The sequence below is a fragment of the Ochotona curzoniae genome, unplaced genomic scaffold (assembly GCF_017591425.1).
Source record: "Ochotona curzoniae isolate NIBS_2020 unplaced genomic scaffold, NIBS_Ocur_1.0 contig_2321, whole genome shotgun sequence".
Classification (NCBI taxonomy): Eukaryota; Metazoa; Chordata; class Mammalia; order Lagomorpha; family Ochotonidae; genus Ochotona; species Ochotona curzoniae.
This window is the reverse complement of record NW_024465421.1, coordinates 18417389-18444685: the sequence shown is the minus strand read 5'-3', so window position 1 is coordinate 18444685 and position 27297 is coordinate 18417389. Positions and strand designations below refer to the sequence as shown.

The following is a 27297-nucleotide window of genomic DNA, read 5'->3' as shown; positions in this document are numbered from 1 at the left end:
AGGACTCACTGCCCACCCAGCCTAAGAGACATGGGTAGTGAGTGCTCTGTGTGCACTGTTGACACATGCATGCCACAGAAGTCATGCAGTCCCCTCCTCCTTTCCAGACCTTTCTTGGATATGGTGTACCATGCCCTGGACAGCCCAGAGGACGATTACCACGCCCTCTTTGTGCTCTGCCTCCTCTACGCCATGTCTCACAACAAAGGTAAGCACGTGCGCTCGCCCTTTGTCCTGCTTGTGGCTCTGTTGCTCGCCTGGGTCCTTCTCTCTGCCGCCCGAGGGCCAGAAGAGTGCTTCCTGCCCAGGCTTTCCTCCATGGTTCCCACAGACTCCAGTGAAACTGCACTGTGAATGTGTTGGAACTCTCAGGTTCCAACTCTGCAGACTGAACCATAGGAGTCTGTCATTAAGGCCATCAGGGGGAGGGCAGAGCGCTGGCTGTGTGTCCCAGTATGATGTCTTCACACTGTGGTTTACTTTCTGTCCCTTAGCACCCAGGCTCCCTGCTAATGTCAGAACTGAAATCAGTCAAGTTGTCATCTTGGTTTTGCTATTTATAACACTGGATATTTTGCTGAAATAGACCTGGGGTGGGTTTGGTGGAAGTGTCAGTTTCCTTTCTGAAGACATGTGGTTCTCTGGCTTCCCCTGTTGAGGCTGTGACCCGGCCCCAGCTGTAGAACTGATGGAGTTCGTGAGCACTGCTTCGCTGCTTCCCTGCTGGCGGCTGGGGGCAGCCACTGGGGTCTATCCTGTTTGCTGGACACAGCATATTCCGAAGCCTCCGCTTCTGGATCTCCTTGAGGAAGAGTGTAGGAACATGCTTTCTAGCCTCTGCCAAGAGCTAGACTTGGCATCCAAGAGACATTACATCAACTGAAGATTTAGGTAGAACTGGGATATAGGTAGAAGATACCTGTTAAGAGGCTTCCTCCTTTGCCCCCTAACTCTCCTTTTTCCACACAAACCCATGTCACAGTGTGCCAGTGTGTTTCATTTCTGTGGCTGCCCTGCCCCCAGCCCTCACAGCTGTTGGTGGAGGTGACGGTTTTTTCCTTGCCTCTGGACTCCTCTCACACCTTCACCAGGCAATGCATGGTTTCACAGCCATGTGGAATTGCCATATTGTCTTTTTTAAAATTTTTATTTATTTATATTAGAATGTCAGATATACAGAGAGGAGGAGAGACAGGAAGAGCTTCCATCTGCTGGTTTATTCCCCAAGCGATCACAAATGGCTGCAACTGAACCAATCCAAAGCCAGAGCCAGCAGCTTCTTCCACATCTCCCACGCGGGTGCAGGGTCCCAAGGCTTTGAGCCGTCCTTGACTGCTTTCCCAGGCAACAGGCAGGGTGCTGGATGGGAAGCGGGACTGCTGGGGCATGAACCGGTACCCGTATAGGATCCCAGCACATGCAAGGCAAGGACTTTAGCCTCTAGGCTACTGCGCCAGGCCCAAGGTAATATTTTTTTCCCTGTGTCTATCTGGACCATTCCTATCCTGAATGCCATTGCTCCCAGGCTGTCCTTTCTGTGGCCAGGACAGGCCATGATACCCATGCTCATGAATAAATTGGTCTGATAATTCAGCCTGACTTTTTAAAAGATTTACTTATTTATTTATTTGAAAGTCTTAAAATCAGTTACACAAAGACACACATACATACAGATCTTTCATCCATTCATTGATTCACTTCCCAAATGACTGCAACAGGTAGCACTGAAATAAGACAGAAACAGGGCCTGGAGCTTAATCCAGGTCTTCTATGTAAGTGTAGGGGCCTAACCACTGTTTTCCCAATACATTAGCAAGGCGCTGGATGGGAAGTGGAACAACTGGGACTTGAACCAGTACCCATATGGGGTGCAGTGTTGCAGGCAACTGCTATACGCACTATGCCACAGTGCTGGCTCCCAGGCTGAGTCTTTTAAAGGAAACCTGGTAAACTCCGGATCCTGATAATGCTTCTATCACAGCCTCATTCACTGTCATACCTCTGTGAACTCTTCAGCAGTTGGCACATAGGATCCTTCATTCTAGGAAGCAAATGAAACTCCAGGAGATTGACTGAGCGCCCCCAAGACTGCCTACTACCCCCAAACCCCATACCCCGTGCCCTCCTAATCCAGCTCTGCACTCCTAACCCCACACGTGGGAAGTGCTGTGGAAGCACAAGCAGTGCCTCGAAGTGGTCTACCATGACACACTCATTCCTGTGAACACATCTTAACCTGTCAGACTTCTTACCACTTCTATTTCATTAAAATTGCCAACTAAGGTTGAAACTGCCTTAGATTTACCTGTTTTCCCCTTTTTGCTCCCTAACTTTTATGTATTTGTTTGAAATATGGAGGTGACAGCGGTTCCCACCTGCTTACTCATTCCCCAATTTCTCATCACCACCAGGGCACCAGGGTTAGGAGATGGGTATTCCTTATGGGTAGCAGGAGCTCAGCCACCCAGGCCATCAGCACTGCCTCCCAGGGTTCACACTAGGAGGCAGCTGGAGTCAGGAATCAAACCCAGCTGCTCTGCTTTGGGACACGTACATCCTAACCAGCATCTTAACCCCTCGGCCCAGCACTGATCTTTCCCTGCTTTGATCCACTCTGAGTGCCCACTGAGGGCCTGGCTCCAAGCCAGGTGCTGGAAGTAAGAAGCAGTTTGAGAGTACGAAAGGTCTGGGCATATCATTCCAGTGGCCATTTTCTCATACTTGGATCAATGAACAGACTCCCAGTTCATATTGCCAGTTTATACTCCTTGCCTTATAGGTTGCCTAGTAATCGTTTTACAGTAAGATTGCTTTAGACATATCTTGTTCCTGCTCAGAACTTTTAGTGGTAGGGTGAGTGTTGTGGCCAAGTGGGTTAAACAAGTACTTGGGACACCTGCACTTCACAGTAGGGTGCCAGTTTGAGCCCCAGCCACTCTGCCTACAATCCAGCTTTTTCGTTAATGTCTCTAAGATGGCAACAAATGATGAACCAACTACTTTGGTTCTCTGCCACCCCAATGGGAGACCCAGGTGGAGTTCCAGGATCTGCTCCAGCTGTTGCAGGATTTGGGGAGCGAACCAGTACATATGGCAGATCTCTCTGTCTCCCTCTTTGTCGCATTGCCTTTCAAATAAGTAAATGGTCTTTTTACAAGTGTATAGAAACCTTTAGTGCCTTTCCTCTCCTGTAAACTCTACCCTCCTGTACTGTCTTTTGGTAAACGCAGATCATACTCACCTTTTCAACGTTATCTGATTCTCAAGAATTCCCTTCACAGAGCCTTACCTGTGTCCCTGGGATTTTAGAATGTTTGTGTAGTGACAGACTCTTTCATAAAAATAAATCTAGTGGCCAATATCATGATACTTGTTGAACCCATATATTTATTTTGGTTGCAACAGAAACTGCCTCTTGCCAATTTAAGCTACAAGGAAAGTCTGTAATGCTCTGAGGTTGCTCTGGGATGCAAGAAATTGCTGAAGAGCTTAGGGAAACACAAGCAGCAGCCAGCTTTGGAGACTTGAGCAGCAGGCGTTCCTGGGTGGGGCTGCCTTTAGGCATGCTCATTTGATCTCAGCACATCCAGGCAGGGCACCTCCTCATTAGAATTTCAAAATCTTGGGCAGATCTGATTGTTTCTGTTTGGTGTGTCTAACTCTGGAGTAATACGGTTGGACTGGGGTGGGAGCAGGGTCATTCCAAGGTATGCCTAGAGTGGGGGATATATCCCAGGGACAGGACTTTCTTTGGTAGCCTGGGAGCCACCCAGTTGGTACAAACATGCCTACTTGACCCTGGGCAGTTTGCCACCTTCTGATATTCATCTGTGAATTTTCCTGCCATTTGCTCTCCCCAGCGTCACCACCTGTTAAAGCTATGTTTGTCAGCCTGGGGTACACCCGTGAGTCAACTTCTGCAGGAAGCTCTTTCCAGTGCTTTCAAATGACATTCACTCTGCGGTGCCCCCGGGGTTGCATTTTACATACAGTGCTGGATTTTATCAGCTGACATTTTATTAGGGATTTTTGTAGCTGTAATCATGAATAATACTGTAGTCCTCTTGTAATTCCCTGGTTTTCCTATTAGAATGGATTGAGAAGTAGTCTCCCCTTCTCTGCAGTCACCCTCCTGGGCTGCCAGGCTCCCCAGCAAGGGTCTGCTCACCCTTGTCTTGTATATTTGGTCTCATTTTCTGGGTTGCTTTGATCAGGAGGGTAAAGCCAAGCCATCTTGGCTGGAAGCCAAGGCATCTTCTTTAAAAACAGTCTTATAAAGTTGTAACTGATGTGTAATAAACCTCACGTGTTTGAAATATACCCTTTAAAATTTCTGATATGAATACTGTTGGACCTTGAGCACAATGAAAATATTGTACTCATGTCACTCCAGAAAATTCTTGTGCCCTTTTCTCGTCTCCTGACCTTGCTCCCCATACAACACTGACTGACTTCTGTCACTAGATGTGTCAGTATTTTCTGCAAATAAATGCTTGTAGTGTATCTTTCCATATGCATCCTATGACTTATTTTAATCTGTTTAATTTTTCAAGGCCCTTCTGTGTTACTGTATGTATTATTAATGGTTTGTTTCTTCTCATTGTTAAATAATATGTCATTATGACAGGGTACGAGTTTATCTCGTAATGAACTTTTGTTTCCAGTGTTTGACAATTACATATAAAGCTGGTAGGAACATTTTAATATGGATACCTGTGTCCTTTTCTCTTGAGTAAATACTTGCAATAGAATGAACCATATGGGAAGTGGATGTTTGCCTTTTTTTAAGAAATTACCAAATGTTTTCTCAATTGCTTCTGTCAGTTTACATTCCATCAGGTGTGTATGAGAGCTCCAATTTCTTTACTTTGCTGTCAATATTGATTTTGGTCACCTTTCTGCCCCTACCACGTCCCCTACTTGTCTGAAAAGCATAGAGGCAGAGAAATGGAGACCTAGTGAGCTGTACCCTCTGCTGGTGCACTGTTCAAATCCCAGAACAGACCAAAGCTAGAATCTAGGAACTCAATCAGGGTCTCCCACATGGATGACGGGGGCCCAAATATTAGAGCCAGTACCTACTGCTCCCAGGGTGCACATGTGCCAGAAGCTGGAGTGGGAAGTGGAGCTGGGACTGGAACCCAGCACTCAGGATGGAGGATTGTGGGCATCCCAGGCGTCCTTTCAGCTGCTCTGCCCAGTGCTCACCCCACCTTTTTAATAGATGTATAGGAATGTCTTACTGTGCATTCACCCAATGACTTAGGATACCTTTTCATCTTGTTTTAATTGCTATAACCATTCCTTCGTTGGTAAAGGATCTTTTCAAATTCTCTGCCTCGTTTTTATTAGGTTGCCTATTTTCTTATTGCTGGGTTTTGAGAGTTCTTCACATATTTTGACTCCAAGTCCATTAGCAGATGTGTTTTGCAAAGATTTCCTTCTAGTCTATGGAATGTCCATTTGTTTTCATAACAGTGTCTTCTTGCGAACAGAAGATTTTAATTTCTCTGAGGTTTCTATGGTGCTTCTTTCAGTGAAAATAGACCTGTATTTTCACTGCACTTTTTCTCTGCCATCCAGACCGCTATGCTTTGGAAGACAGAGGCCATGGCCCTCCTCATGCCCTTGCAGCTGGCACCTGGTACTGGTCAGGACTTGACCCATGTTTACTGATGAGTTCTCTCTCAGCCATGTAGCAGGTCCCAGGGACTCCCTCTTCCTGCAAGCCTCTGCAGGGAAGGTGCTCTCAGTGATGGAGATGCAGGGCTCTAAGGGACGCTGATGAATTCCTTGCCTTATAAGATGGTGGCTTTCTTGACAGACCTCCCCCTGGAGACCTGATTGTACTATGACCTACTGTAGTTGTGGCTTGCACATGACTGGTATGGTGAAAAGGTTTGAAGAGACAACTTCCTGAGTTTGTGCCCGGGAAACCTGTCACTGTCTTGGAGATTTCTTATAAGAATAGAACTGCAGATTTAAGAGAATTTCTTCCTGTTTTCATTTCCTGCTGGTGCTGTTTGCTCATTGATCCCATTACCTTTCAAGTAGCTGTTTCAGAAGCCCCTAGTGGATGCCAGGCCCCCTGGTGAGGATGGAGAACCAGACTTAGGCTTCCTGGGTCGTGTTAGAGGAGTGAGACAGTAACCCAAAAAGTGTAATTCCACACAGTGAGAGGTTCAGTGGTAAAAGTCAAACTGGTGAGCCAGGGGGATATGATGGGGAGTGGGAAGGGACAAGGCCTTGTGCCAGCCTGGGCAGTCAGGACAGGACTGTCAGAAGCTTGCATGACAAGAGGAACTAGTGTGTGACAATAGAAGGAAGGAATATAACAGGTCAGGCAACAGCAAAGACCCCAAGATGGCCACAAGCTTGGAGTGCTCTGATGACAGGATGGCCAACATGGCCAGATTAGAAGGAATAAGAAGTAGAATTGGAGAGGGAGCAGAAACGCAACATAATGAGCACTTTCAGGTAGAGCCTTATCATTTTTAGTTTTCAAAATTATATATATATATATATACACACACACACATATACATATATGTTTGAAGATTTATTTTTATTGTAAAGGCAGATGTACAGAGAGAAGGAGATACAGAGAGAAAGATCTTCCATCTGCTAGTTCACTCCCCAAATGCCCGCAAACAGCTGGAACTGAGCTGATCCGAAGCCAGAACCTCTTCCCGGTCTCCTACACGGGTGTAGGGTCCCAAGGCTTGGGGCCATCCTTGACTGCTTTCCTAGGCCACAAGCAAGGAGCTGAATGGGAAGTGGAGCAGCTGGGATTAGAATTGGCACCGAGGCCTGGTGCAGTATCCTAGTGGCTAACATCCTTGCCTTATATGCACCAGGATCCCACATGGGTGCTGGTTCTCATCCTGGCAGCCCTGTTTCCCATCCAGCACCCGCTTATGGCTTGGGAAAGCAGGTGAGGATGGCCCAGGGCCTTGGGACCCTGCACCCTTATGGAGACCTGAAAGAAGATCCTGGCTCCTGTCTTTGGATCGGTTCAGCTCCTGCCATTGTGGCCACTTGGGGAGTGGAACATCAGACGGAAGCTCTTCTTTGTCTCTCCTCCTCTCTGTATATACCTGATTTAAAAAAAAAAAAAGAACCAGTGCCTACATAGGATCCTGTCATGTGTAAGGCAAGAACTTTAACCAATAGGCTACCGTGCTGGGCCCTATTTTTATTTATTTGAGAGGTAGAATGATAGAGACAGAAAGATTTTCCATCTCCTGATTCACTCCCTAAATGTCTACAATAGCCAGGGCTTAGCCAGACTGCTACCAGAACTCGGAAGTCCAAGTGGGATTACCACATCGGTGATAGGACATTTGAGTCATCATCATCTACTGCTTCTCAGGCACATTGGCAGGAAGCTGGCATGGACGCGCAGCAAGGACCCAAACCGAGGCCCTCAGTGTGGCATGTGGGTGTGCCATGGAGTGGCCTAACTGTAGTACCACAGCGCCCACCCTCACAGAAAGAACATAAATTATTTTCTGTGCAGTGGGAATCCCTGAAAGTTTCTCAAGTAGGCAGATGTCATTAATCCATGTGGCTACCATGTTTGCGTGCTTTGAAAGGGAAATCTTTTGTTCCAAGTTGGTCAAGTTGTTAATGATGAATTTACTCATGTAGTCATTCTGCAAATGCATGTGGAATACCTGCTCTGTACGAGGCCACAGACTGCTGGCTGACCAAGGCCCTGGTGCTAGAGAACAGTAGGGTGGTAGGAAAGGCCACAAGAAGACTGGCAGCACAGTACAGGGCTGTGTGCCTGGCGGCAGGCCTGGAGCCAGCTCCTGGATCCCTGGGTCAGGGAAGCAAGAACAAAGCCACCAGAGGGTTGGGAGAGACCAGAGCCATGGGGGCACAGGTTGGGACACACTTACAGAGCTGCCATGTGTTCCTTAGGGCAAGCCACATGACCCTGGTGGTAGGTGGGCTGGAATCAGTGTAGGTGATAGCACGGACAGTGATTAAACTGAATGCTACAAGCTGTGTGGGGAGGGGTGCTGCTGAAGGCCAGTCCTGTCTGGAAGTCATCTGATCTGCTGTTCATGGTAGTCTCAGCCAGAAGCCAAGAGAGCTGGGGGCTGTGGCCAGTGTTGGAGATCAAACCTGGAGGTTCTTCCTGTCATTGAGCAAGGGTTGCTGTGTGCAGGCTGCTATTGGGCACAGGGTGCTATGTTCCAGGGGACCTGGAAAAAGGCTGATGAGTCTTGTCCAAGGGAACCAGAAGAGAAGTTGGGTTTTGTGAGAAATGGCAGAAAGGAATGGGTAGAGAGGGCAAAGGAGCAATAACTGGTGGTGGGAGTATAGGGCTTCCTGGATGGGGCAGCAGCAGCACTGGACCTCAGGGCATGAGAAGGAGTCCTCTCTGCAAAGAGCTGTGGTGAGAGCACTCCAGGCAAAGGGCACAGCCTGTGCAAAGGCACAGTGACAAGAAGAGCTTGTACCTGTGCCAGGCAGAATGCTTAGCAACCTGAGGCCAGCTGGGTGGGCAGGCACCAGATCACAAAGAACCTTGAACAGCATGAAGGGCAGTATCTGTTTTATTCTAAGATAGTTGGAACCCACAGATGATTTTTAAGTAGGAAAATGCTGTGATTAGATAGTCATTTTTAAAAGAGCCATCTGGCTACTGTGTGGAAAGTAGATTAATGGTGTGTGGAGGAGTATGTCCCAGGGAAAGCTGGGAGACTGGTTAGGAAGCTGGGGCAGTGGTCCAGGCGAGAGATGATGTGGATTGGATGAGGCTGTTGGCTGGAGAGACAGAGGAAACTGGAAGGACGTGTGAGATCTTTTGGAGCTGCTGCTGGATTGGGTATGCAGGCTGAATGTAAGGGGCAAGTCCAAGATGAGCCCTGTAGTTTGCTTTGAGCAACCATGCAGGGCTGTTTATTGGGATGGAGAGATGAGGAGAAGATCAGGGCTGAGGATGGGTAGTTCTGTGTGATTCCAATGTCACCACGAGATCCCAACTCCTACCACTACAAAATAAATGATAGTATCATGTCAAGGCCAATGGGCATAAGCCATGGAACAGGTTTAGAAAGAAACCAGAAAGTTAAAGTTTGCCATACTGAGACCTGGAGCGTGGGGAGGCTGTCTGGTGGGGGACCTGCCACTGCTGCATGCTCTAGTCCTGGCCTGTTGGCACCAGGATCTGCATCCTGCTGGTTGTTTGATGGTAGTGTGGCGGTAGTGGTGGTATTGGCCACGGTTGGCTGGTCCTTGAGTCAGAAGACAGGCCATTAGCTGCACTTGACCATTAGCCCCTCTTATCCAAATCCTCAAGATGGTCTCTTTCTTTCTTTCTTTCTTTCTTTTTTTTATTGATGGCTCCAGTTTATTTCCTCCCCCAAAAAACAAATTAAGTGAACAATAATCTTAAGACTTTATTCAATTTGTAACAAAGCCGAGAATGAAGATTAGAACTGGATCATTTGGTCCTTTCTCTTCTTATCTCCTCCCAATTCAAAATGTTTACATCTCTTAATATCCAGCATTCTCTTGGATCTGCAGTTGGGCTCCACACACTCAAGCCTCAGCACAATCTTCTTTGTAGTTTTAGCCTTTTTCCAAAAAATAAGCTTAGTCTGCGCACCATAGCCACTCTGCTTCCTATCATAACGCCGTTTCCCCTGGGCATAGAGGGAGTCTTTGCCCTTCTTATACTGTGTTACTTTGTGGGGCTGGTGCTTGCCACACTTCTTGCAGAAGGTCCAGCGCGTTTTAGGAACGTTCACCATGTTTGCGGAACGATACCGGCACGAAAAAGAAGATGGTCTCTTTCTGATAAATTTTTTCCTAGTAAGACAATTTTTGACGTAAAAGCAGTTTTAATGAAAACATGAGCCTAGGTCTAGTAAATCCTAATAGATTAGACACTGCACCAAAATGAATATCCCACCACAGAGAGGATTGATGGCGGGTACTTGTCATGAACAGCAGAGCTGCACAGTGGATGTCTTGTTCATGTGTCTGAGAACAAGTACAGCCTTCCTGCCCTCTCTGGTCTTGTCTGTGACACCCTGAGCCGAGAGTGCGGAGGAGGGTGATGTGAACTGGGCAGCTTTCTCCACCACCCTTCCCACCCCTGCCCCTTCCATTCCCACTGCTTACCTAGGAAGACTTCTGGACCCATTGTCATGTTCTATTTGCTGAGAAGTTACTGGAATATGTCTGCATGATATGGAAAGGGCTGAAAGGTAAGAAAGTCAAGAGAAGCTTTTGCCAGGCAGAGAGCTGGCAAAACATCCTATGGTTTTCAGCTGCCACATAATCAGGCCTGGAAGGACCTTGGAAACAAGCCCACCATCTGGTAAACTTTTGAAATAGCTTAGTATCTAGTGTTCCAAAGCTGGCAATGTTTATACTGCGGCCAAGGAAACTTCATGTGATCAAAAAGAAATGTGCAAATGTTTTATGTTACTTACCTGGTGTGATCACAGCCTCTTCATCAGGTTTGTCTGTTTAATTCTTTCCACATAGCTTTGGTCTATGTCTTTTATGCCTCTGCCCTGAATAGGATCTACCTCTGAGTGGGAAAGATCCAGAAACTGAACTTAGGGGAACGCTGGGTCCAAGTTACAGTGTGCAGCCACACCCGCCAGTTGGGAGTTCCATCCCCAGCCCCACCCCATGGAGAAGGGACACCCTGCTCTGACTCATTTGGGCAGCAGCACAGGCTCTGACCCCTGTGGGCCCAAGGCCAGCTGCTAGGGTTGGGGGAAGCAGGGACGCCTGGGACCTGCTGGGAATCATAGCTGCCCAGGGCGTCTTCCTGGCCCTGAGAAACTGCCAGGGTTTCTTTGGAATTTGTGTATTGCCAGGCACTTAAGTGTTGAGCAAACAGGGCAGTGTGTTAGCTTCTGCATTTGTTTCAGTCAGAGAGAGAGCTGACAAAGGAACTGTTGGATTTGCAATAAAACCTGCCTTTCTGTAACTGAAAATGGCAGTGTTTGTGTGTATGCAGGTATGTCCTCGCCCATGTGTGATCTTCCCAGTCACAGGCGTGTGTATCGCTGACACAATGTGGCAGTGACTTTATTCATTCTGAGCTGGCAGCTACCATTCTCTTTCAGGAACAGGTGGTTTAAGCCCAAATCAAAGGTTTTCTGCAGATTAAATGCCTTCCTAAGCAAAGTGATGTTGTAATGCTTATTACAAGCAAAGGAAGGAAGGGAGGGAGGGAAAGAAGAATTTGTGTGCCTTTTCCCTTGAAAGAAAGGAAGGAAGGAAGGAAGGAAGGAAGGAAAACAAAGGAGAAAAGAAAAAAGAATTGTTGTGCTTTTTCCCTTGCCTGTGATGTGCCACTTAGGGGCAGTTGTGTTGCACCTTTGATGTAAAGGTAATAGCTGTGCTGGGCTGCATGGTTGTAGCATTGTGGCTTCTGCTTAATGTCTGTTTTCCCCTGATTTTGAGATGTGTCTGATCAGAATACTGAATTTGACTGAAATTGCTAATTATCAAATTTACTCAGCTCTTATAAAAATTAATTCAGTAAACATTTATGGATGATGGTCTGTGCTCAGAACACTGCCAGATGCGATGACACATGTAACTTGAGCAGAGAGAGGGGAAAACAAGAATTAAGCTAGTGTCGTGGGACAAAGGCAGAGAAAATGGAAGGTGAGTGGGCAGTCAGGAGCTGTATGCAGCTTCTGGCTTTCCCATTGCCTGCATGACCCCAGAGGTTCTTAGCCTGTTCAGCCTAGGGTTTTCTTACCTGTAAAACAAAAGCATGTTAGTTACTTCCCAGGTAGTGGTCAAGATTTAATGAGGCATTTCACACAGCATGCCTGACTCATGGTTGCCATTTTTTCAGGGCTTGTTGTGTAAAAGAAATCTCATTGTCTATGGCTTCATCCTCCCAGACACCCTGTCTTTACCCAAGGAGACCTAGGTGTGTTATTAAGCATTAGAGCACTTTGATGAAGGATGAGGCCTGCTTGAGAAGCACTTGATGACCAGTGGCCACTGACTGCTTTCCTGGGTGGCTGGACCCAGAGGAACGACTGCAGTGTTTGTCTTGCTGCATGGGCCTGAAAAGCCAAGGCCACAGTGGAAAAATCCAGAGGAACAGAAGGGATGTGGAGTCTGTCATGGAAGAAAGAAAAGGGAGAGGTGTTGAGGAACCTGGCCTGGAAGAAAATTTAGAGAAAGAATGGAGATGTTCAAAGGGTTTGTTTTACAAAGTGTTGTCATGTGTTACATGAAATAGACTGATATGAAAGGCATGGTAATGCCAGGACTGTTTCAGGGGAGACCACACTCCAATTCACCAGATCACAGCTGGGTCATGTCGCCTCCCACTAGCTGCTTCTCAGACGGCCCCTCCACTGGTCACCCTCTAGGGATCCCGGCACCTGCACCTTGCCTGCCCTTTCCCCATCACCTGGCTCATTGGTTTATCACAACCTTCCACCAAGCACTCCCCAAACACAAGATCAGTCATTGCCTTGCTCCTAGCTGTCCTCACCTGTCGCCCCGTCCAGCTGCAGGCAAATTCCCTTTCATCTCTCAGATACAGCCTGAGCCAGGCTCCCTATGTCTCAGCATCCCCTCATTGGACCGTCTTCTAAGCTCTGTTTTAGCTTCCATTAGGTTTTCCATTTCCATCTTTTGTTCTTTCCTTTTGTGACATAATAGAGAAACATCATCTGTGCTCATCCTGACAATTCCCACCTGTATATAGTATAAGGCAACAGTGACCCGAGCCTGCATGCTATTTCTCATTGGATTTCAATCACAATTCTTGAAGGACGCAGTTACTGTCATTTCTCCCATTTTACAGTTGAGGAGACTGAGGTCCCGAGAGGTCAAATATCCAAATTTCCTCCTGCACTTGCACTTGCTCCCTGTGTCCCTGGGATGCAGACCTCGGGTCAGGCACTGTCATCAGCCTCCTGCAGGCTGCTTCTGGGGCGGTTCACTGGGAGGCTGGTTCTCCCCTCTCCCCATCTGGACCCTGTCCAGGAATCTCTCAGAATCATTTATAAAGGTTAGGGCTGTGCCTCTGTCTTGCTCTGTGGTCTTGGACAATCGTTTTCACATCTCTGGATCTTGATTTCCCTTCTAAAGGAAAAAATTAGAGTCTAAATCTTTGCTAAATTGAAATGTGTTCGATCCTCTGGGATACCCCCTTTCCAGAGAGCAGAGCCACTGAACAAGAAGGATCAGGATAACCTCAGAACTTTTTTTTTTCCTGTCATTAAAAGATTTCTGCCCCAGATTTCCCATTTTCCAGAATTTCTGAGGAGGGAGAGTGATCATAGATAGGAAAGAAATAAAACCGGAACTCCCCTTGGAAATTCAAGTTTGCCCCTGGTTCTGCCGACCGTTGCCACATGCCAGAGGAGCTGGGCTTCTTCCACTGCCCCCTGAAGTGTAGTAACTGACAGGCTGCCTGTCATGCTGCAAGGCAGAGGAGCTGGGGGCTTTCCCTAGAACCACTAACTGGAAGTCCGCAAAGGACCAGAAAGTCAAGAATAGAAACCTTAGGACAACTTCTTTGGGAAAAAAAAACAAAAACCAAATGCCGGAGACATTCAGTTGGTGCTCTTCTTGCTGTCAGCAAGTCAGACTGTTTCGGCATTAGCTGCGGTGAAGTGCAGAGGCTTCCTCTGCTGCCAGGGTCATGGTGCAGGTGCATTTGTAGGGCTTGTAAGTCCTCCCGATTCAGCACGGGACTGTCTCTCCCCAGTGTCATCTCCTTGGTACCACTTGGCTTTGCGCTCAGAGCTGGAATTCAATTAAGTGAGTATATTGTTACAGTTTCTTACGTCAGCACGTGTGTAGGAGTTGCTTAGAGTCCAGACAGTGAGCTCTTCAGTGCTGTCCTCTGCTGTTTTGTCAGGGTTCTAAATGAAGCATCATCTGGCACTCCAGGGGCCTGATTTCAAGAGTTCCGAGAAGTGCCACCTTCCCCCCTTTCGTAGAATAACAGGAAGAGACGTGCGTTAAGCATAAACAATCCCTTTGGTTCTCCAAGCTTGGATTATGTGAAATGTTTGTTTCTGTAAGTGGATTTTTCAAGAGCCATGTGATGAGTAGGTGGGAGGATAAGGGGTTTGAAAACTTCTTGTTTCAGGCCTAGAGTATTCTAGAAGCCCTGACGAATCTTCCTGTTGTGCCAGCTCTTGGTCCTTCTTCAGGAAAAATGATAATGGGGCTCACAGGTGCTAACATTACTCATTTCCCCAGCCTTTCCCACTCACCTCACATACCCCACTTCCTCCTTTTTCTTAAACGCTGCGTCTTCACAGGCTGGAAAAATCATTCCTTTGCCTCTCACTGACAGGTATGTGTTGTTGACTTCACTGTGTGTGCACTTTCTGAAATAAAGGTGAGGCTTGGCCTCTTTCTGCTGTTGCCACTGTGTCAGGGTAGGAGTCATGTCTAACTTACTCACAGGAAAAACTGCTGTGCTTGTGCTTTCCCAGTGTTGGGCCCAGCTCATGGATTTGGTCCTGAGAGCTTCAGTTGTTGGGCACGACTGTGTTTCCCTTGTCTTTGTGTTTTCCTGAGTATGGGATGTTCTGAATACAAGAGTAGCCTCAGTGGTACACACACCTGGCAGCAGATGGCGTATCTTGAACTGTGTAGAAATTTCTTCTGCTTGCATTCTTCTGCTTGTGAATGTCATCATTTTGAGGCTATTTTGTTTTCAGTCTCTATAAAATGACTTTTTTGAGTGATAGCTCCTATCTGCTGGGTCATTCCTCAAATGTCCACAGTGGATAGGACTAAGCCAGGTCAAAGCCAGAGCTGGGGACTCATGCCAGTCACTCACACCGTTACCACATATACAACCTAGGCTCTTAGTATGCAACCAGCGTCTTAACCACCCTGCTGAATGCCCACTCCCTGTGCCTCTGTGTCACCAATGAATGCAGAAAGGGCAGGCCTCAGCGATCAGAGCCCCCAGCTGGGCTCTAACAGCAGTGTTGCCCTTTGCCCTTGCAGTTCCCGTCAGATACTGCATCAAGTCTGATTTCCTGGTTTCAAGTGGTGATAGAAAAGTGTGTGCTTTAATATACATGCACAAGTTTATTTCAGAAATCTCAGATGACTTGTAAGACAAGCAACAGCTAGTCTGGACAGAAACCCCCAAGGACGATGGGTGTGGTTAAGGAGAGCCTGCTGTGTGGGCATTTTCAGGATGACAGGGTCTCCTAGAGTGGCTCTGCTTCTATTTTTTCTTCCTCCATTCCAGGGATGGACCCTGAAAAATTAGAGCGAATCCAGCTGCCGGTGCCAAATATGGCTGAGAAGACCACCTACAACCACCTGCTGGCCGAGAGACTCATCAGGATCATGAACAACGCTGCCCAGCCAGGTGCCCACCTTGAGTGTCATCTGTGCACAGAACCATGGAGTCAGGGAGCAGACCTGTGGCAGGGTACCCTGGCCAGGGATTATGGACCTGGCCCTCCTGAGACCCACACCTCTTGCTGGGCCCCCAAGATGCTCCTTTCTGCCTCTTCATCTTGCAGTCCTCTCCCTTTCCCACTCTCCACCCCACTCCCAACAGTAAGAATATCTTCCTTTTCCTTGTGTATCTAGGCCTTCTCTTACCAGTTTTGCCAGCCTTGGCGCACAGAGAGGGAAGTGGTCAGTGGGGTCAGTGACAGCTGACAGGCCCAACCCCAGAGGCTGTATCTGTCCCCAAGGATGGTGCTGATGGGAACAGGGTGGCAGGAACCATGGACCCCATTTAGGACTGGGCAGTTGAGACAGATGGAGTGTTGATTGTCAGTAGAGAACTATCAGGGTGAGGAGGAACAGTGGGCCCCTCGGGGCTGCTGCACTGGCAGCCAGGCATTCTATCTGAGAGCTGGGCTGAGGAGGGAGGGGCTTTCTGGCCCCCATTGCAAAAGTAGTGGGATTTTTGAGTGGAGACTTATTCTGCCTGCCTGGAGACAACAGCAGGAGTGTTTGACTAGGAAGAGTGGCAGAAGGCAGAAAACTAAGCAGCTTTTTTCCCTGGGGGGAGGAGATTTGAATCTTGTTTAGGAAGGCCCATTTTGCATGTATGCATAGGTGGCTTTTTCATTATTAGGCAGATTTCCACTTCTCATCTCTTTACACTTGACCAAAGGGCAGGCAGGGAAGTATGTAGAGTGTGTCTGTGTGCGTGGTCCTCAGTGGCCCAGCTTGACCCTGGGTGTTTTCAGAGCCTCAGAGGCATGGCCCAGAGACTCTCGCCTTTGCTGGCCCCTCTGACCATACTGGGTGGGACCTTTCCTCAGAAATATGCCAAAGAGCAGGTCAGCAGTTACATGCACTTTTAGAAAGGCATGGCAGATGTGGGTTCTGGCATTCAGAACTGCAGAGTCTGTGCGGCCCAGCTGTAAGATCCTGGATGAGTCCTCCACATGTCTAACTCTCAGTCTTCAGGGTACCCATCACTAGAGATTTATAGAGATTGCTTAAAAGCCCCTGGCACCGTGCCTGGCTCACAGTTGGATAGCATAGAAAGCTGTGTTGGTCACAGCTTGGTTGTAGTTGACAGATTTCTAACTCAGGCTGGCTTAAAGCAATACAATAGAAACAACCAGACTAACAACAGCCACAACCTGGCTTATAGAGCCTTTTGGGTTCTGACTCAGGCATAGCTGGATCCAGGGTATCAAGTTTTGTAGATTGTGTTTGAGCATTGCCATTCTCTGGGTTAATGGGATAACTGCTTGCCTCTCCAGCCATCCCCTTTGTTGAGGCTCTAAACTTGCTCTTTGGGAGGTCCTCTAGGTGGAAGGGAGATATTAGACTCATTTGCAGAATTCCTTCCAAAAATCAGCATTGCCTGTGGGGAAGTGGCTGTGTGAATTAGCACACTTGCTCTGTGTTGCCCCACCATGGCCTGTCCTCTGCTACCGGGCATATTGCCTGGTGACTCAGCCAGCGGTGGGATTGAGCCTTCCCAGTTCCCTGGCTAGTTCTCTACCTGGACTCTTTGCCCTGCTGACTGTACCCCCGCCCCCAATCCCCCAGGAAGGAAGGGGAAGAGGGACCAGCTCTACACAATTCATATGACTCAGTTGGGCAGGGGTTGTCCAAAGGAATGTGGGGTGTGCATTCCTGAAAAGGGCAGGATGCTGGACCTGCAGAATGAGACTAGAGGGCCTCTGTCTGGGCCCAGTGAGTTTCCTCTTCCTCCCGCTCATGTCTCCCTAATAAGGAGACTTCACAGAAGTGGTGGTGGGAGCATGAAATTGTAGCTGACTGGGAGGAGCTTGGCATTAAGGGGATCCCTCCAAGGTCCGCACTGGATGTTGGGGCTCTTGCACCTGTCAGATGACCCTTTCATTTCAAAGTGGGTAAGGCAAAAACCCTGTGTTCAAGGGCACCGGGCCCTGAGGCTCTGCACTGACCCTGGTGTGCTCTGCAGATGGGAAGATCCGGTTGGCGACACTAGAGCTGAGCTGCCTGCTCCTGAAGCAACAAGTCCTGACCAGCTGCGGCTGCATCATCAAGGATGTGCACCTGGCCTGCCTGGAGGTCAGGGCCTCTGCTCTTTCCCCTTCCTGGGTCTGAGGAGGGTCGGGGGTGGGAAGGAAGCTGCTGGCATCCAGACAGGAGCCCCTGATCTGCAGTGTCTGGAACACCTGCTAGCAGCAGCGAGGCCAAGACGCCTCAAGTTGTGCACCACTCACTTGCTTAGGCTGGCTCACAGAGTGCGCCTGGTCCCTGGATTGTAGTAGTTCTGATAGAGTAATTACATGAGTCAGCCTTTGCCATCAAGGCTTAACTTTCTTTTGTGTTACAAAAGTTTTACATATTTATTTATAGTTTTGTATGCTGAAATATTCATTAGGTTTTCGGTTGCCTTTGTTTCTTCTCATTCCTCCCCTCCTTATTTTACATATTTCTCGAAGAAAATGTAGGAAGTACAAGAGGTAAGAGTAACATCTATAGTTGACACTTTGTGTCTATGTAGATACACTCTGTTTAAAAAAAAAGTTTATTTTAATTTATTTTGGAAGGCAGAGTGTCAGAGATAGCTTCCATTTGCTGACTGATTATCCAAATACTTCAATAGCTATCAGCTGGGCCTGGCAGAACTCAGGAACCAGAAATTCCATCCAGGTCTTCCATATGGGTAGCCAGATCTAACTCCTGAAGCCATCAGCTGCTGCTTCCCAAGGTGCACATGAGCAGGAGTGGATCAGAAGTGGGAGTGGAACTCTGTCCCAGCTACTCCAGCATAGAGTGCAGGCATCTCAAGTGATGGCTTACCGTGCTGTGACACAGTGCATCCAAGATACATTCTTTAAAGAAAGAAAATTATTTTCATTTGAAAAACAATGTAATAGAAGAATCAGAGACAGAGAGAGATCTTCCACCCACTGGTTCAATCCCCAGATAGCTGTAATGGCCGGAGCTGAGTCAATCTAAAGCCAGGAGCCAGGCGCTTCATTCAGGTCTCCCACATGAATGCAGGGGCCCAAGCACTCAGGCCATCTTCTGCTTTCCCAGGGGATGCAGATAGAAGCTTACACTACTTCACCATGGCACCAGCTGCATTCTTAACACACACACACAATGCATGCACACTTAGGATTTTGGGGGTTTTTTTTTGTTGTTGTTGTTGTTGTTTTTCTTTTTTACTTTATAAAAACAGAGCTAGAACAGCCCTATTTTATCACCTGTTGTCCCCCAGCCAACTGTTTGCTAACTTTCTATGTCATTACATTAAATATTAAATTGCCTGTTCTTTTGCCTTTTTCATCTTAATGTCTTTTTCCCTCCCTCCCTCCCTCGCTCCTTAAGAGCCATTTTGTATTTTAAAGATACTACCCAGCATGTTTTACATACTGTCAGGTTTTAGAGGCATAGTTGAGCCACCAATTCACTCCTTTCTGTAAGACCGTCCTGCTTCACTCCTTCCTTCTCTTTTAACAGGGTGCGAGGGAAGAAAGTGTTCACCTGGTTCGGCATTTTTACAAGGTAATTTGCAGGGCACAGGTGGACAGCAGCATGGGGCATCATAGAAACGAGGTTGGGGAGTTTAGTCCTGTATGTGCGAATAAAGGGCTTTTCTTTGTTTAATGTTAATTTTTTCTTGTTGTTGTTGTTAGATAGAGCTTGCATTTGCTAGTTTACTCCCAAATGTTGTAACAGCTAGAGCTGGGCCCAGAACAGAGCTGGGAGGCAGGAACCCGAGGAGATGGACGGCAGAGATCCAGTCACTGGAACTGTTCTGCTGTCTGCCCGAGGGTGTTAGCAGGAAGCTGCACGGGGAGCCCCACCCCGAGTGGGACACAGGCACTCTGGTGTAGCATGTGGGCATCCCATCTGCACCTAAGCTGCTAGGCCAAATGTGCCCACCCCTGGAATTATTTTTAAAAGTAATTATGAGCCCATAATTTATGAGCAAAATATTCACCTTCATAGTGTGCAGAGCAGTAGTCTGTGAAATTTTCTGTCCAACATGCTTATCAATAAAAGTTTTCAGTTATTACCTCTAGTATAAAGATGTTTATCGATTATATATGAACGTATTTATAATTTACATGTAAGTTATGAATTATATGAATAAATTATACATTTAAGCTTATTCAGGAGTTCTATGTGTTTGTACAAATGAAATTATGTGTGACTTACATATGATTTTATGAATGACATGTATATTATTAAGATGCATGTATGTTGAGAAACCTTGTACAGGCTTCTGAACTTTGTCTTTTACTTTAGGGAGGTGTTTTTTTATTTTTGTTTTTTTAAGGATTTATTTATCTTTGTTGAAATGCAGATTTTACAAAGAGAAAGATCTTCCCTCCACTGGTTCATTCCCTACCCTAAATGGCCACAATTGAGCCAATCTGATGCCAGGAGCTTCTTCTGGTGTTCCACTCGAGAGCAGGGTCCCAAGGCTTTGGCTCATCCTTCTCTGTTTTCCCATGCCATAAGCAGGGAACTGGGTGGGATGCAGAGCAACCACCTGGGATTCTGGTGCTTACAGGTGGAGGATTAGCCAATTGAGCCATGGTGCTGGCCCAATTTTGGGCAAGTTTTGTAAAGAACCACCATGATGTTCAATGTCTGAAAGCTTGGTAGAGATTTGACTTCAGGTTCCAGATTATTCGTTTTAAAATAATTGATTAGAATCATTTTTAGTTCTTTTTGAAAGGCATATATCTAAGTTCATTCAGAGTGCTATAATAAAGTGCCACAAACTGGGTGATTTGTAAACAGTGGGAACTTGTGACAGTGCAGGAGGTCGGGGCATCCATGTTGCAGGCTCCAGCAAACCTCACGTCTGGTGAAGGCTGCTTCCTGGCTGACAGACAGCCATTGTGATGCTTGGTACCCTATGGCAGAAGGGGTGGTGGGGAGGACTCTCTGGGACTTCTTCTGTGAGAACCTGCATCGTATTCATGAAGGTACCAGCCTCATGACTTCATCACCCTGAAGGCTGTTCCTCCTGAAACCATCACCCTGGGGGTTAGGAGGGCAACATGGGCACTTGGGGAGAGGCCAGCAGCCAGCATTTGTCAGCCGAGCCGTGTGTCCACTGGGCCTGCCACCCTCCCTTGTTTCCATGTCAGATCTCTCTGGATCCTAATTGCAATTGCTTCCTGGATTAAAACCAGGACCCAAATTGAATGCCCACACCTGCCGGTGAAGGATTAACCTGTTGAGCCATGGAACTGGCTCCTCTTCAACAGGAATCTTTGGAAGATTTTTCCCACTGTGGTCAGTATTTATTAAGAGAAATTGAGGTCCCATAATTTGGACATCCATCCTGCCAGGCTCAGCTAACCCCATCCTGTGGTGGTGGCCTTATCAGGCCAGGGCACCTACTGCAACCCCAGGCACTGAGGAGAAAACTCCAGATTCCCTATAAAACCCCTGCGGCCAGACCAGACCACCAGTGAGGGCATGTTCCTGGTTGCCAAGCCCAAAGGAGATGGAAGCCTCGCGTGTGGCTGTCAGGCCTGAGTTCTGTTGGAACTGTTAGGGGGTTACAGCCAGTGATAGCCAGCACGCATTGACAGTGGGCAAATGAAATGTGGCTGTGTTCTCTACCCTCTGCCCTGAAGGTGGGTCCTAACAGCAATGCAATGTTAATTCCATCATCAACCACTTCCCCCACATCCTAAATTAGCCAGGATATTGGAAATCCAATTAGTCTAGGTGTTTTTAGCTACAAGTCTAGATCCTGTTCCTGCCCATTCCAATGAGCTCTAATCAACTCCTTAGCCCACAACACTTAGGTATTCGCTCCTGCCCACCTGTGACTCACCTGTCAACTGAGAGGGGACGGTATTGCATTGTTGTGTAACCACTCCCCTCACAAGCCCCTTTAAGAGGCCTGGAAAGCAGGGGCTCACTGTTTCTGGCCTGGTGCTTCTGTTACTCTGGCACCTCAACTCTTGGCTGACCCAGGACAGGTAATCCCCTGAGCATGGTCCCTGTGTACTGCTTCTATGGGACAATGGATTTAATAGTGTTGTTTCTGGTTTGTGTGCTGTCAGTAGTTCTAGCAGCGGTGAGGCCTAGTGGTAGTGGAATGTGGACAGAGAAGCCAGGGAAAGGTGAATGTCTACAGCTTTGTAAGAGTGTTCAGGTTATTCATTGCACATCTCTTAGGATAGCTTATATTGTTGGGGAAGCTGGGACATAAGTCTTCAGTTTAACGGATGGACTTAAGGATAATGACCATTTGTTCCTTTTGGGATTATGATTGGTTGGATTATGATTGGTTGGATTATGATTGGGTGGCTTGCTGTATGGACTTGTGATTTGCTGTTGTGCTGTCTTGTCACCAAGGTTGATTAATAAAGACCCCTTATTAAACCCTAGACATGTCTGGTGTGATCTCACTCACACCCTGCAACAGAACTGCTGTAAGTTGTTACTGTGTTAGAAAGCTTTTGCATCCCCCAAAAGAGAAACATAGAGACTTAGGCCTTTCCCCAGAGGGTTGTTCTTTTTTTTAACAAAAGGACAGCTGTATTTGAATTTTGGCTCGCTTCTCCCTACCCAGAGTTTCCACCCTTGCTTTTGTCCTATAAGGTTACCCCCTTTAAAATGTTTCAGAAGCTTTTGAGTGTTGTCAGGGCTTGTCATTGTCTTGGTGAAATCTGTACCTTGCAAGAATGTTCAGATTTATTAGCGATTAACACAACTGGAAAAAAATGTACGAAGGATCTACTTGCTTGCCCACCCTGACTCTGCTGTGTGCATAATAAAGAGCTTGGTTCAGAATTCATGAGAGCAGGCAGGTACATTCTCGCTGTAGTTGGCCAAAGCGATTAGGTCGGTAGTGAGCAGTAACCCTGCCACACCCTGAGGTCTGTGCTTTGTGTGTTCGCGTACAACACACAGGCACTGTGCTTGCAGCAAAGCAAAGGCTGTTGTGGAAAGGCAAAGCTGGGCTCCTGCCTGCTGCTCTGCAGGGGTCCTCCTCGGCCTGCAGGAGCTCCAGGACCCTAAAGGCCTCCTCTGAAACAAATGCAAGGAGCCACAGAGCTGTAGTGTGAAGTGTGTTGAATTCTCCTTTCTGAAGTTGAGTCATATACTTAACATGACAACTTTGCCCAACCATTCTCAACACATAGAGGATGTCAAACACTTGAAATATTAACCTGTTCTATATTTCAGTACATATAATGTAATTTTGTTGCTTTTTTTAAAACAAAAACTCTGAGGGAAGAACTCTAACTTCATATGCTTTAAAACAATAAAAGAGCTGCTTTGAGTACAGTTTGCTATTTGCTCCTCCCTCTGAGCTTGTGTGTGTACGTGTTTTCACGTGTGTATTTAACTTCCTGGTGATTTACGAGAATTCACTAATGAGAAACAGATGGCTCCAAAAGCCACATACAGGAGTTTATAATACTTTGTTGTTTGTGGGAAAAATGTGAATTGTATTTCCTTTTTTCTCTTCTTTTTAGGGAGAGGAAATTTTTTTGGACATGTTTGAAGATGAATACAGGAGCATGACAGTAAGTGAAGGGGCAGGAGCACACCCGATACCCCTGACCCGAGACGTCACGTACCAGGGGGGCTGTGGTGTGGAATCAGTGAAGGAGTCTGTGGAAATGGTGCCTTTTGGTCCCCACCCCTCCCTTCACACCCAAGGTGGCTGTGTTGGTCAGGGGAGTCACAAAGACCACTTTGATCTGAATGCGCTGGGCACAGAGGTGCCTCCGGCTGAGAGCTTGTTTCTTGCCCAGCGTGTAAAGCTCCTGGACAGATTGAATGTCTTCATCCTCATATCAGCCACAGGAAGAGCTCTTGTCAACCTTCTCCCCCTTTTGCTGAGGAAGAAATAGGCGAACTTGTGGATTGGTGTGCTCACATCTGCCCGGCAGAGCCTTCAGTCCCCTGCCCCCTCTGTGTGTTATGAGACTTGCAGCTTGTAGTTCTCCCACAGATCTACTGTAGTCTGTCCTCTCTTCCTGCAGCCAGCAGAACGGGGCACTGCTAGGTTCGGTAGATAAAGATTGTCTCTTAGTTCATTTGTCTGCATCCCTGACACCTGCCTTTTAGTAAACACTCAATAAGTAGATGATAAATGATCCTTTTTGTGGACATTATTCACCAAAGCATAAAGTGATTTGGGAAGTTTATAATAAACCTAAGTGTTTAAAGTGTCAAAAAGAAAAGACAGGCAGTGTGTGCTAAGTGGCTCCCTGGCTTCCAAACTCCAGCGTTGGGTGTCTGCACCTAGTGCCCTCGCGGCCTTGCCAGGAACTGTGTAAATTGGCCCAATTCGTCTGCAGAGAGGTCCCTTCCCCGCCCTCCTGCTGCTGCTGATGGATTGTCAGCACTCAGAATTGTGGATCAGCCTCCCCACCCCTCAGAGCAGCAACTGGAGGAGTGCGTCTCTCCTGGTTATTTGCCATCTTGGCTTGCCCCTGTGATGCCCCTTCCACAAAGGTTCCTCAAGTTTGGTCTGCAGCATCACCTGACTGTGGAGAAGTTCTGGCTCTTAAACACCTGTTCAGTGTCTGCTTTTATTGCTCACTAACTGTGACCCAGGAAGATTGCTTAAATTCTGAGCTCTGCTGGTTTTCACCTATAGGATGGAGTCCACAGCACATTGCTGCCCAGGCTATATGGGAGCTGCTCAGCAAGTGTCCTTGTACTATAAACATTGATTTACCGCCACCCCCCTTATTTACCTCCCTCCCCATCTAGGAAGCTTCCTGGATTTTATTGGTTTTAATTAAGTGTTTATGGCATGTCTTGCACAATGCCTGGTATTCTGAAGAAACACAGAGATGATACAACCTCAGCCCTCGGCTGAAGGTCAGTCCTCAGTTCAGCCTCGTAGCAAACGGAGGTAGGGGCAGCGCCTGAGCGCTGTTTGCCCCCTGCACAGAGGCTGCTGTGCTAAAGCCAGACTTGACTTTCAGCCCTTTCATCATTTTCTTTAACAGCTTTGGTGGTTGTCTTTTTAAAAAGCTTTTGTTATAAAGATTTATTTATTAATTTGAAAAGTTGAGAGAGATCTTCCATTTTCTGGTTCACTTCCCAATTGGCCATAATGGCTGGGACAGGACCAGGCCAAAGCAAGGAGGCCAGAACTACAACTGGGTCTCCCAAGTGGGTGGAGGAGCCCAAGCATGAGGACCATCTTCCACTGCTTCCCCAGGCACATTAACAGAGCCGCATCGTCAGTGGGAATGGCTGGGACTTGAACCAGTGGCCACATGGGATGCTGACATTGCTAGTTCCAGCTTAACGCATTACACCACAGTAGCGGTCCCAGTACCTCTGTTTTAATGTAATACACTTTTAGGGCCCATGGATCCACTCACCTCACAGCAGGCTGGAGCTCAGGGCAAAGCCACGAGCTTGATAGCAATGGAATGAAAGGGAGGCAGGAAGGCCGTGAGATAGGCCAATGCCGAGAGCAGCATCAGGATCACTTTCTTTAACGGGGAAGGTAAACACCATGGGCATATTGCTGAGTGTCTGAACAGCTGGGACCTCACCACGTTCTTGCCCTGTTCCCTCAGCCTTATGCTACAGGATAGAGACATGATCTGTTTGATTCCCCTCTTCTGAAATGACAAGAGTAAAATTAATTACATAGACAGCCTTCCTTTGTGTCATGTCCTTCCTTAGTGGTGCTAACTAAATGAAGTGTTAGTATTCAGCTGACTGTGCATACACTGAGAGGTCAGTTCTGGGAGGTGGGTGATGCTACCCTTGACTTAGTAATCTGAGAAGGCTTCATGGAGGTGGTATGGAAGGAGGCAGAATTCTGCTCACCTGGCCTGTGACTGTGAACAAGTATCCTTCCTCTGAGCTCAGTATAATCCTCTAAGATGTGGGCACCAGCATCTAGCCAAAGATGAGCAGAGCAGGTACCTGGTACTTTATAGATGCTCTGTAAATGATGTGATGTTACCTTGGGGAAAATGTCAGAGAACGAGGAAGGAAAAGGGGAATATCAGTCCTAGGTAGAAATCCAGCTGGGGTAGCTGAAGCAAACAGGCCTGGGCTGCTGGCATCTCGACTCTGCCACCAGCTGAGGGCCCCAGATGCACCCCCCACTTCTCAGAGCCCCGGTCCTCTGATCAGCCCGGTGGGAAGCATCCCTGCTGCAGCCTTCAGGTGCAGCACTGCCTGTGGTCAGCACTTAGGATGCTCAGGCCCTCATCAGCACAGCTGTAGTTGGCATGGGAGGGGCTAAGAGGGTGCAATCCTGGCTGGCAGCAGTCCCCTTCCTGAGAGGGCCTGGGCGGTGAGTGGGTGAGAAGGCAACTGTTTCTATGGAAGGAGGTGTCCATAACTTAGGGAGCCAGAGCTGCTGCCTCCAGCACTCAGGTCCAGCATTCATAATGCAGGCTTCTTGTCCCTCATTTCCCCAGTGCCAGCACAAGCCTGGGTAACCCGACCTACTTTCCATGGTGAGGGGCCCTCTTTGAGCATTGCCGTGGTGTCTCTTCTAGATGAAGCCCATGAATGTGGAGTATCTCATGATGGATGCCTCCATCCTGCTGCCCCCGACAGGCACGCCGTTGACGGGCATTGACTTCGTGAAGCGGCTGCCATGTGGCGACGTGGAGAAGACCCGGCGGGTGAGTGCCACTGACCCCCTCATTCTGGAAAGTAAAGGTTCTCTGGGCCGGAATCCAAAGCCTGTCTCAACAGGAGCTCACGGACCTGAGCCCTGAGTGGGAGCCAGGAGGCCGCAGACCACAAACAGTGCATCCGGCGCAGGGGATGTGGGTGGCTGAGCTCTCCCCGGGGGTCTCAGGACCTCCAAGAAGATGTGATACAGATCTGTGTGATAGATCTTAGGGCTAAGCACACACAAACAGAATGGGCTTCCTGGTGGCCATGCAGGAGCGGCAGGCACGGGGGGCAGGTTCTCAGAAGCGGCCGATGCATGCTTCCGCTGTTAGCACGGCCGCAGCTGCGCTCTAGGGAGCAGTCTCCGGGAGGCCGTTCATGGTATTTTATCTCCCCCGTCAGATCACACTTGCTTTCTTAGAAAGCAGAGCAGTCTCTTCCTAGAAAATCCTGCCCTGGAAACGTGAAAGTGAGTGGATAAGTTAGAGGGCTTCCTTGCAGGGCCTGGGTTGCCTGTGTGGGTGGCTGCAGAGGTGTTTCCCTTTTGGGGTTGGAAAAGTAGGCATGCTGGTGTGCTCCTCCCACGAGATGAGCCCCCGCCCCACCCCAGCAGGCAGTTGTGCCGGCTGCCTGGGGGTGCAGAGGAAGTAGGACCTGTGTGTCTTGTGTCGATCCACATTCCCAGCTGTCTCATGCAACCCACAAAACCTCAGCACAGGCCCCACCCTGGCTGAGCTGTCGTTGTCTTCCTTCCAGGCACTATGGTCTCGCATGCGGTTTCATTTGTGGGTGGCAGTGTTCCTACTGGACATTGGCCTTTATGGGAGGTGGCTCTGCTGAGTGTGCCCCCTGTCAGCAGCTCCTTGTGCGTGCTGCTCCCGTCCTAGCAATCTTCATTGTTTCTGCTAGCCACACACAGGGATGTCCAAAACACAGACCCAAAGGATCAGTGTAGAGGGTGAGGTGGGGAAAAGGCAGTAGCAGGGTATATGGTCAGGCTCTTACTAAAGGGCCGTATGGCCACTTCCCAAGGAAGGTGGGATAAACACAGGGGAGTTGGTGCTGAAGCCAAGACAGTGGATGTGGAGGCTGAGGCCTCAAGAGTTGTGGCACATTGCAGCGTCTCCATGAAGGCGACCTCAGCTGGAACAAAGTAGAAGGTCATTAGGCTGGAGAGGCCTTGGAGTCCAGGGAGAACTCTGACCCGGGCATCACCTCAGGATTCTGTTTCCTGTCTTG

The 27297-nt window shown here is 48.0% G+C and overlaps 2 protein-coding genes across 5 annotated transcripts in view; one reads left to right on the top strand and one right to left on the bottom strand.

Moving 5' to 3' along the window:
• The window catches only part of CLEC16A (C-type lectin domain containing 16A), a 183448-nt gene that overhangs the window by 61317 nt on the left and 94834 nt on the right, over window positions 1-27297 (top strand). For all 4 annotated transcript variants that reach the window (XM_040973335.1, XM_040973334.1, XM_040973333.1 and 1 more), the window contains 6 exons: window positions 108-208; window positions 15236-15358; window positions 17411-17520; window positions 18925-18969; window positions 22923-22973; window positions 25935-26063. In XM_040973335.1, coding sequence (XP_040829269.1) covers window positions 108-208; window positions 15236-15358; window positions 17411-17520; window positions 18925-18969; window positions 22923-22973; window positions 25935-26063 — 559 coding nt within the window. The remainder of the gene's footprint in view (window positions 1-107; window positions 209-15235; window positions 15359-17410; window positions 17521-18924; window positions 18970-22922; window positions 22974-25934; window positions 26064-27297) is intronic.
• Window positions 9437-9788, bottom strand: LOC121151672 (60S ribosomal protein L36a-like). Its single transcript, XM_040973337.1, has one exon. It carries the CDS (start codon window positions 9765-9767, stop codon window positions 9447-9449), a length of 321 nt encoding a protein of 106 aa, XP_040829271.1. The 5' UTR covers window positions 9768-9788; the 3' UTR covers window positions 9437-9446.

Coding starts and splice junctions, on each gene's coding strand:
- LOC121151672 (XM_040973337.1), bottom strand. CDS start 9,767: ATGGTGAACGTTCCTAAAACGCGCTGGACCTTCTGCAAGAAGTGTGGC.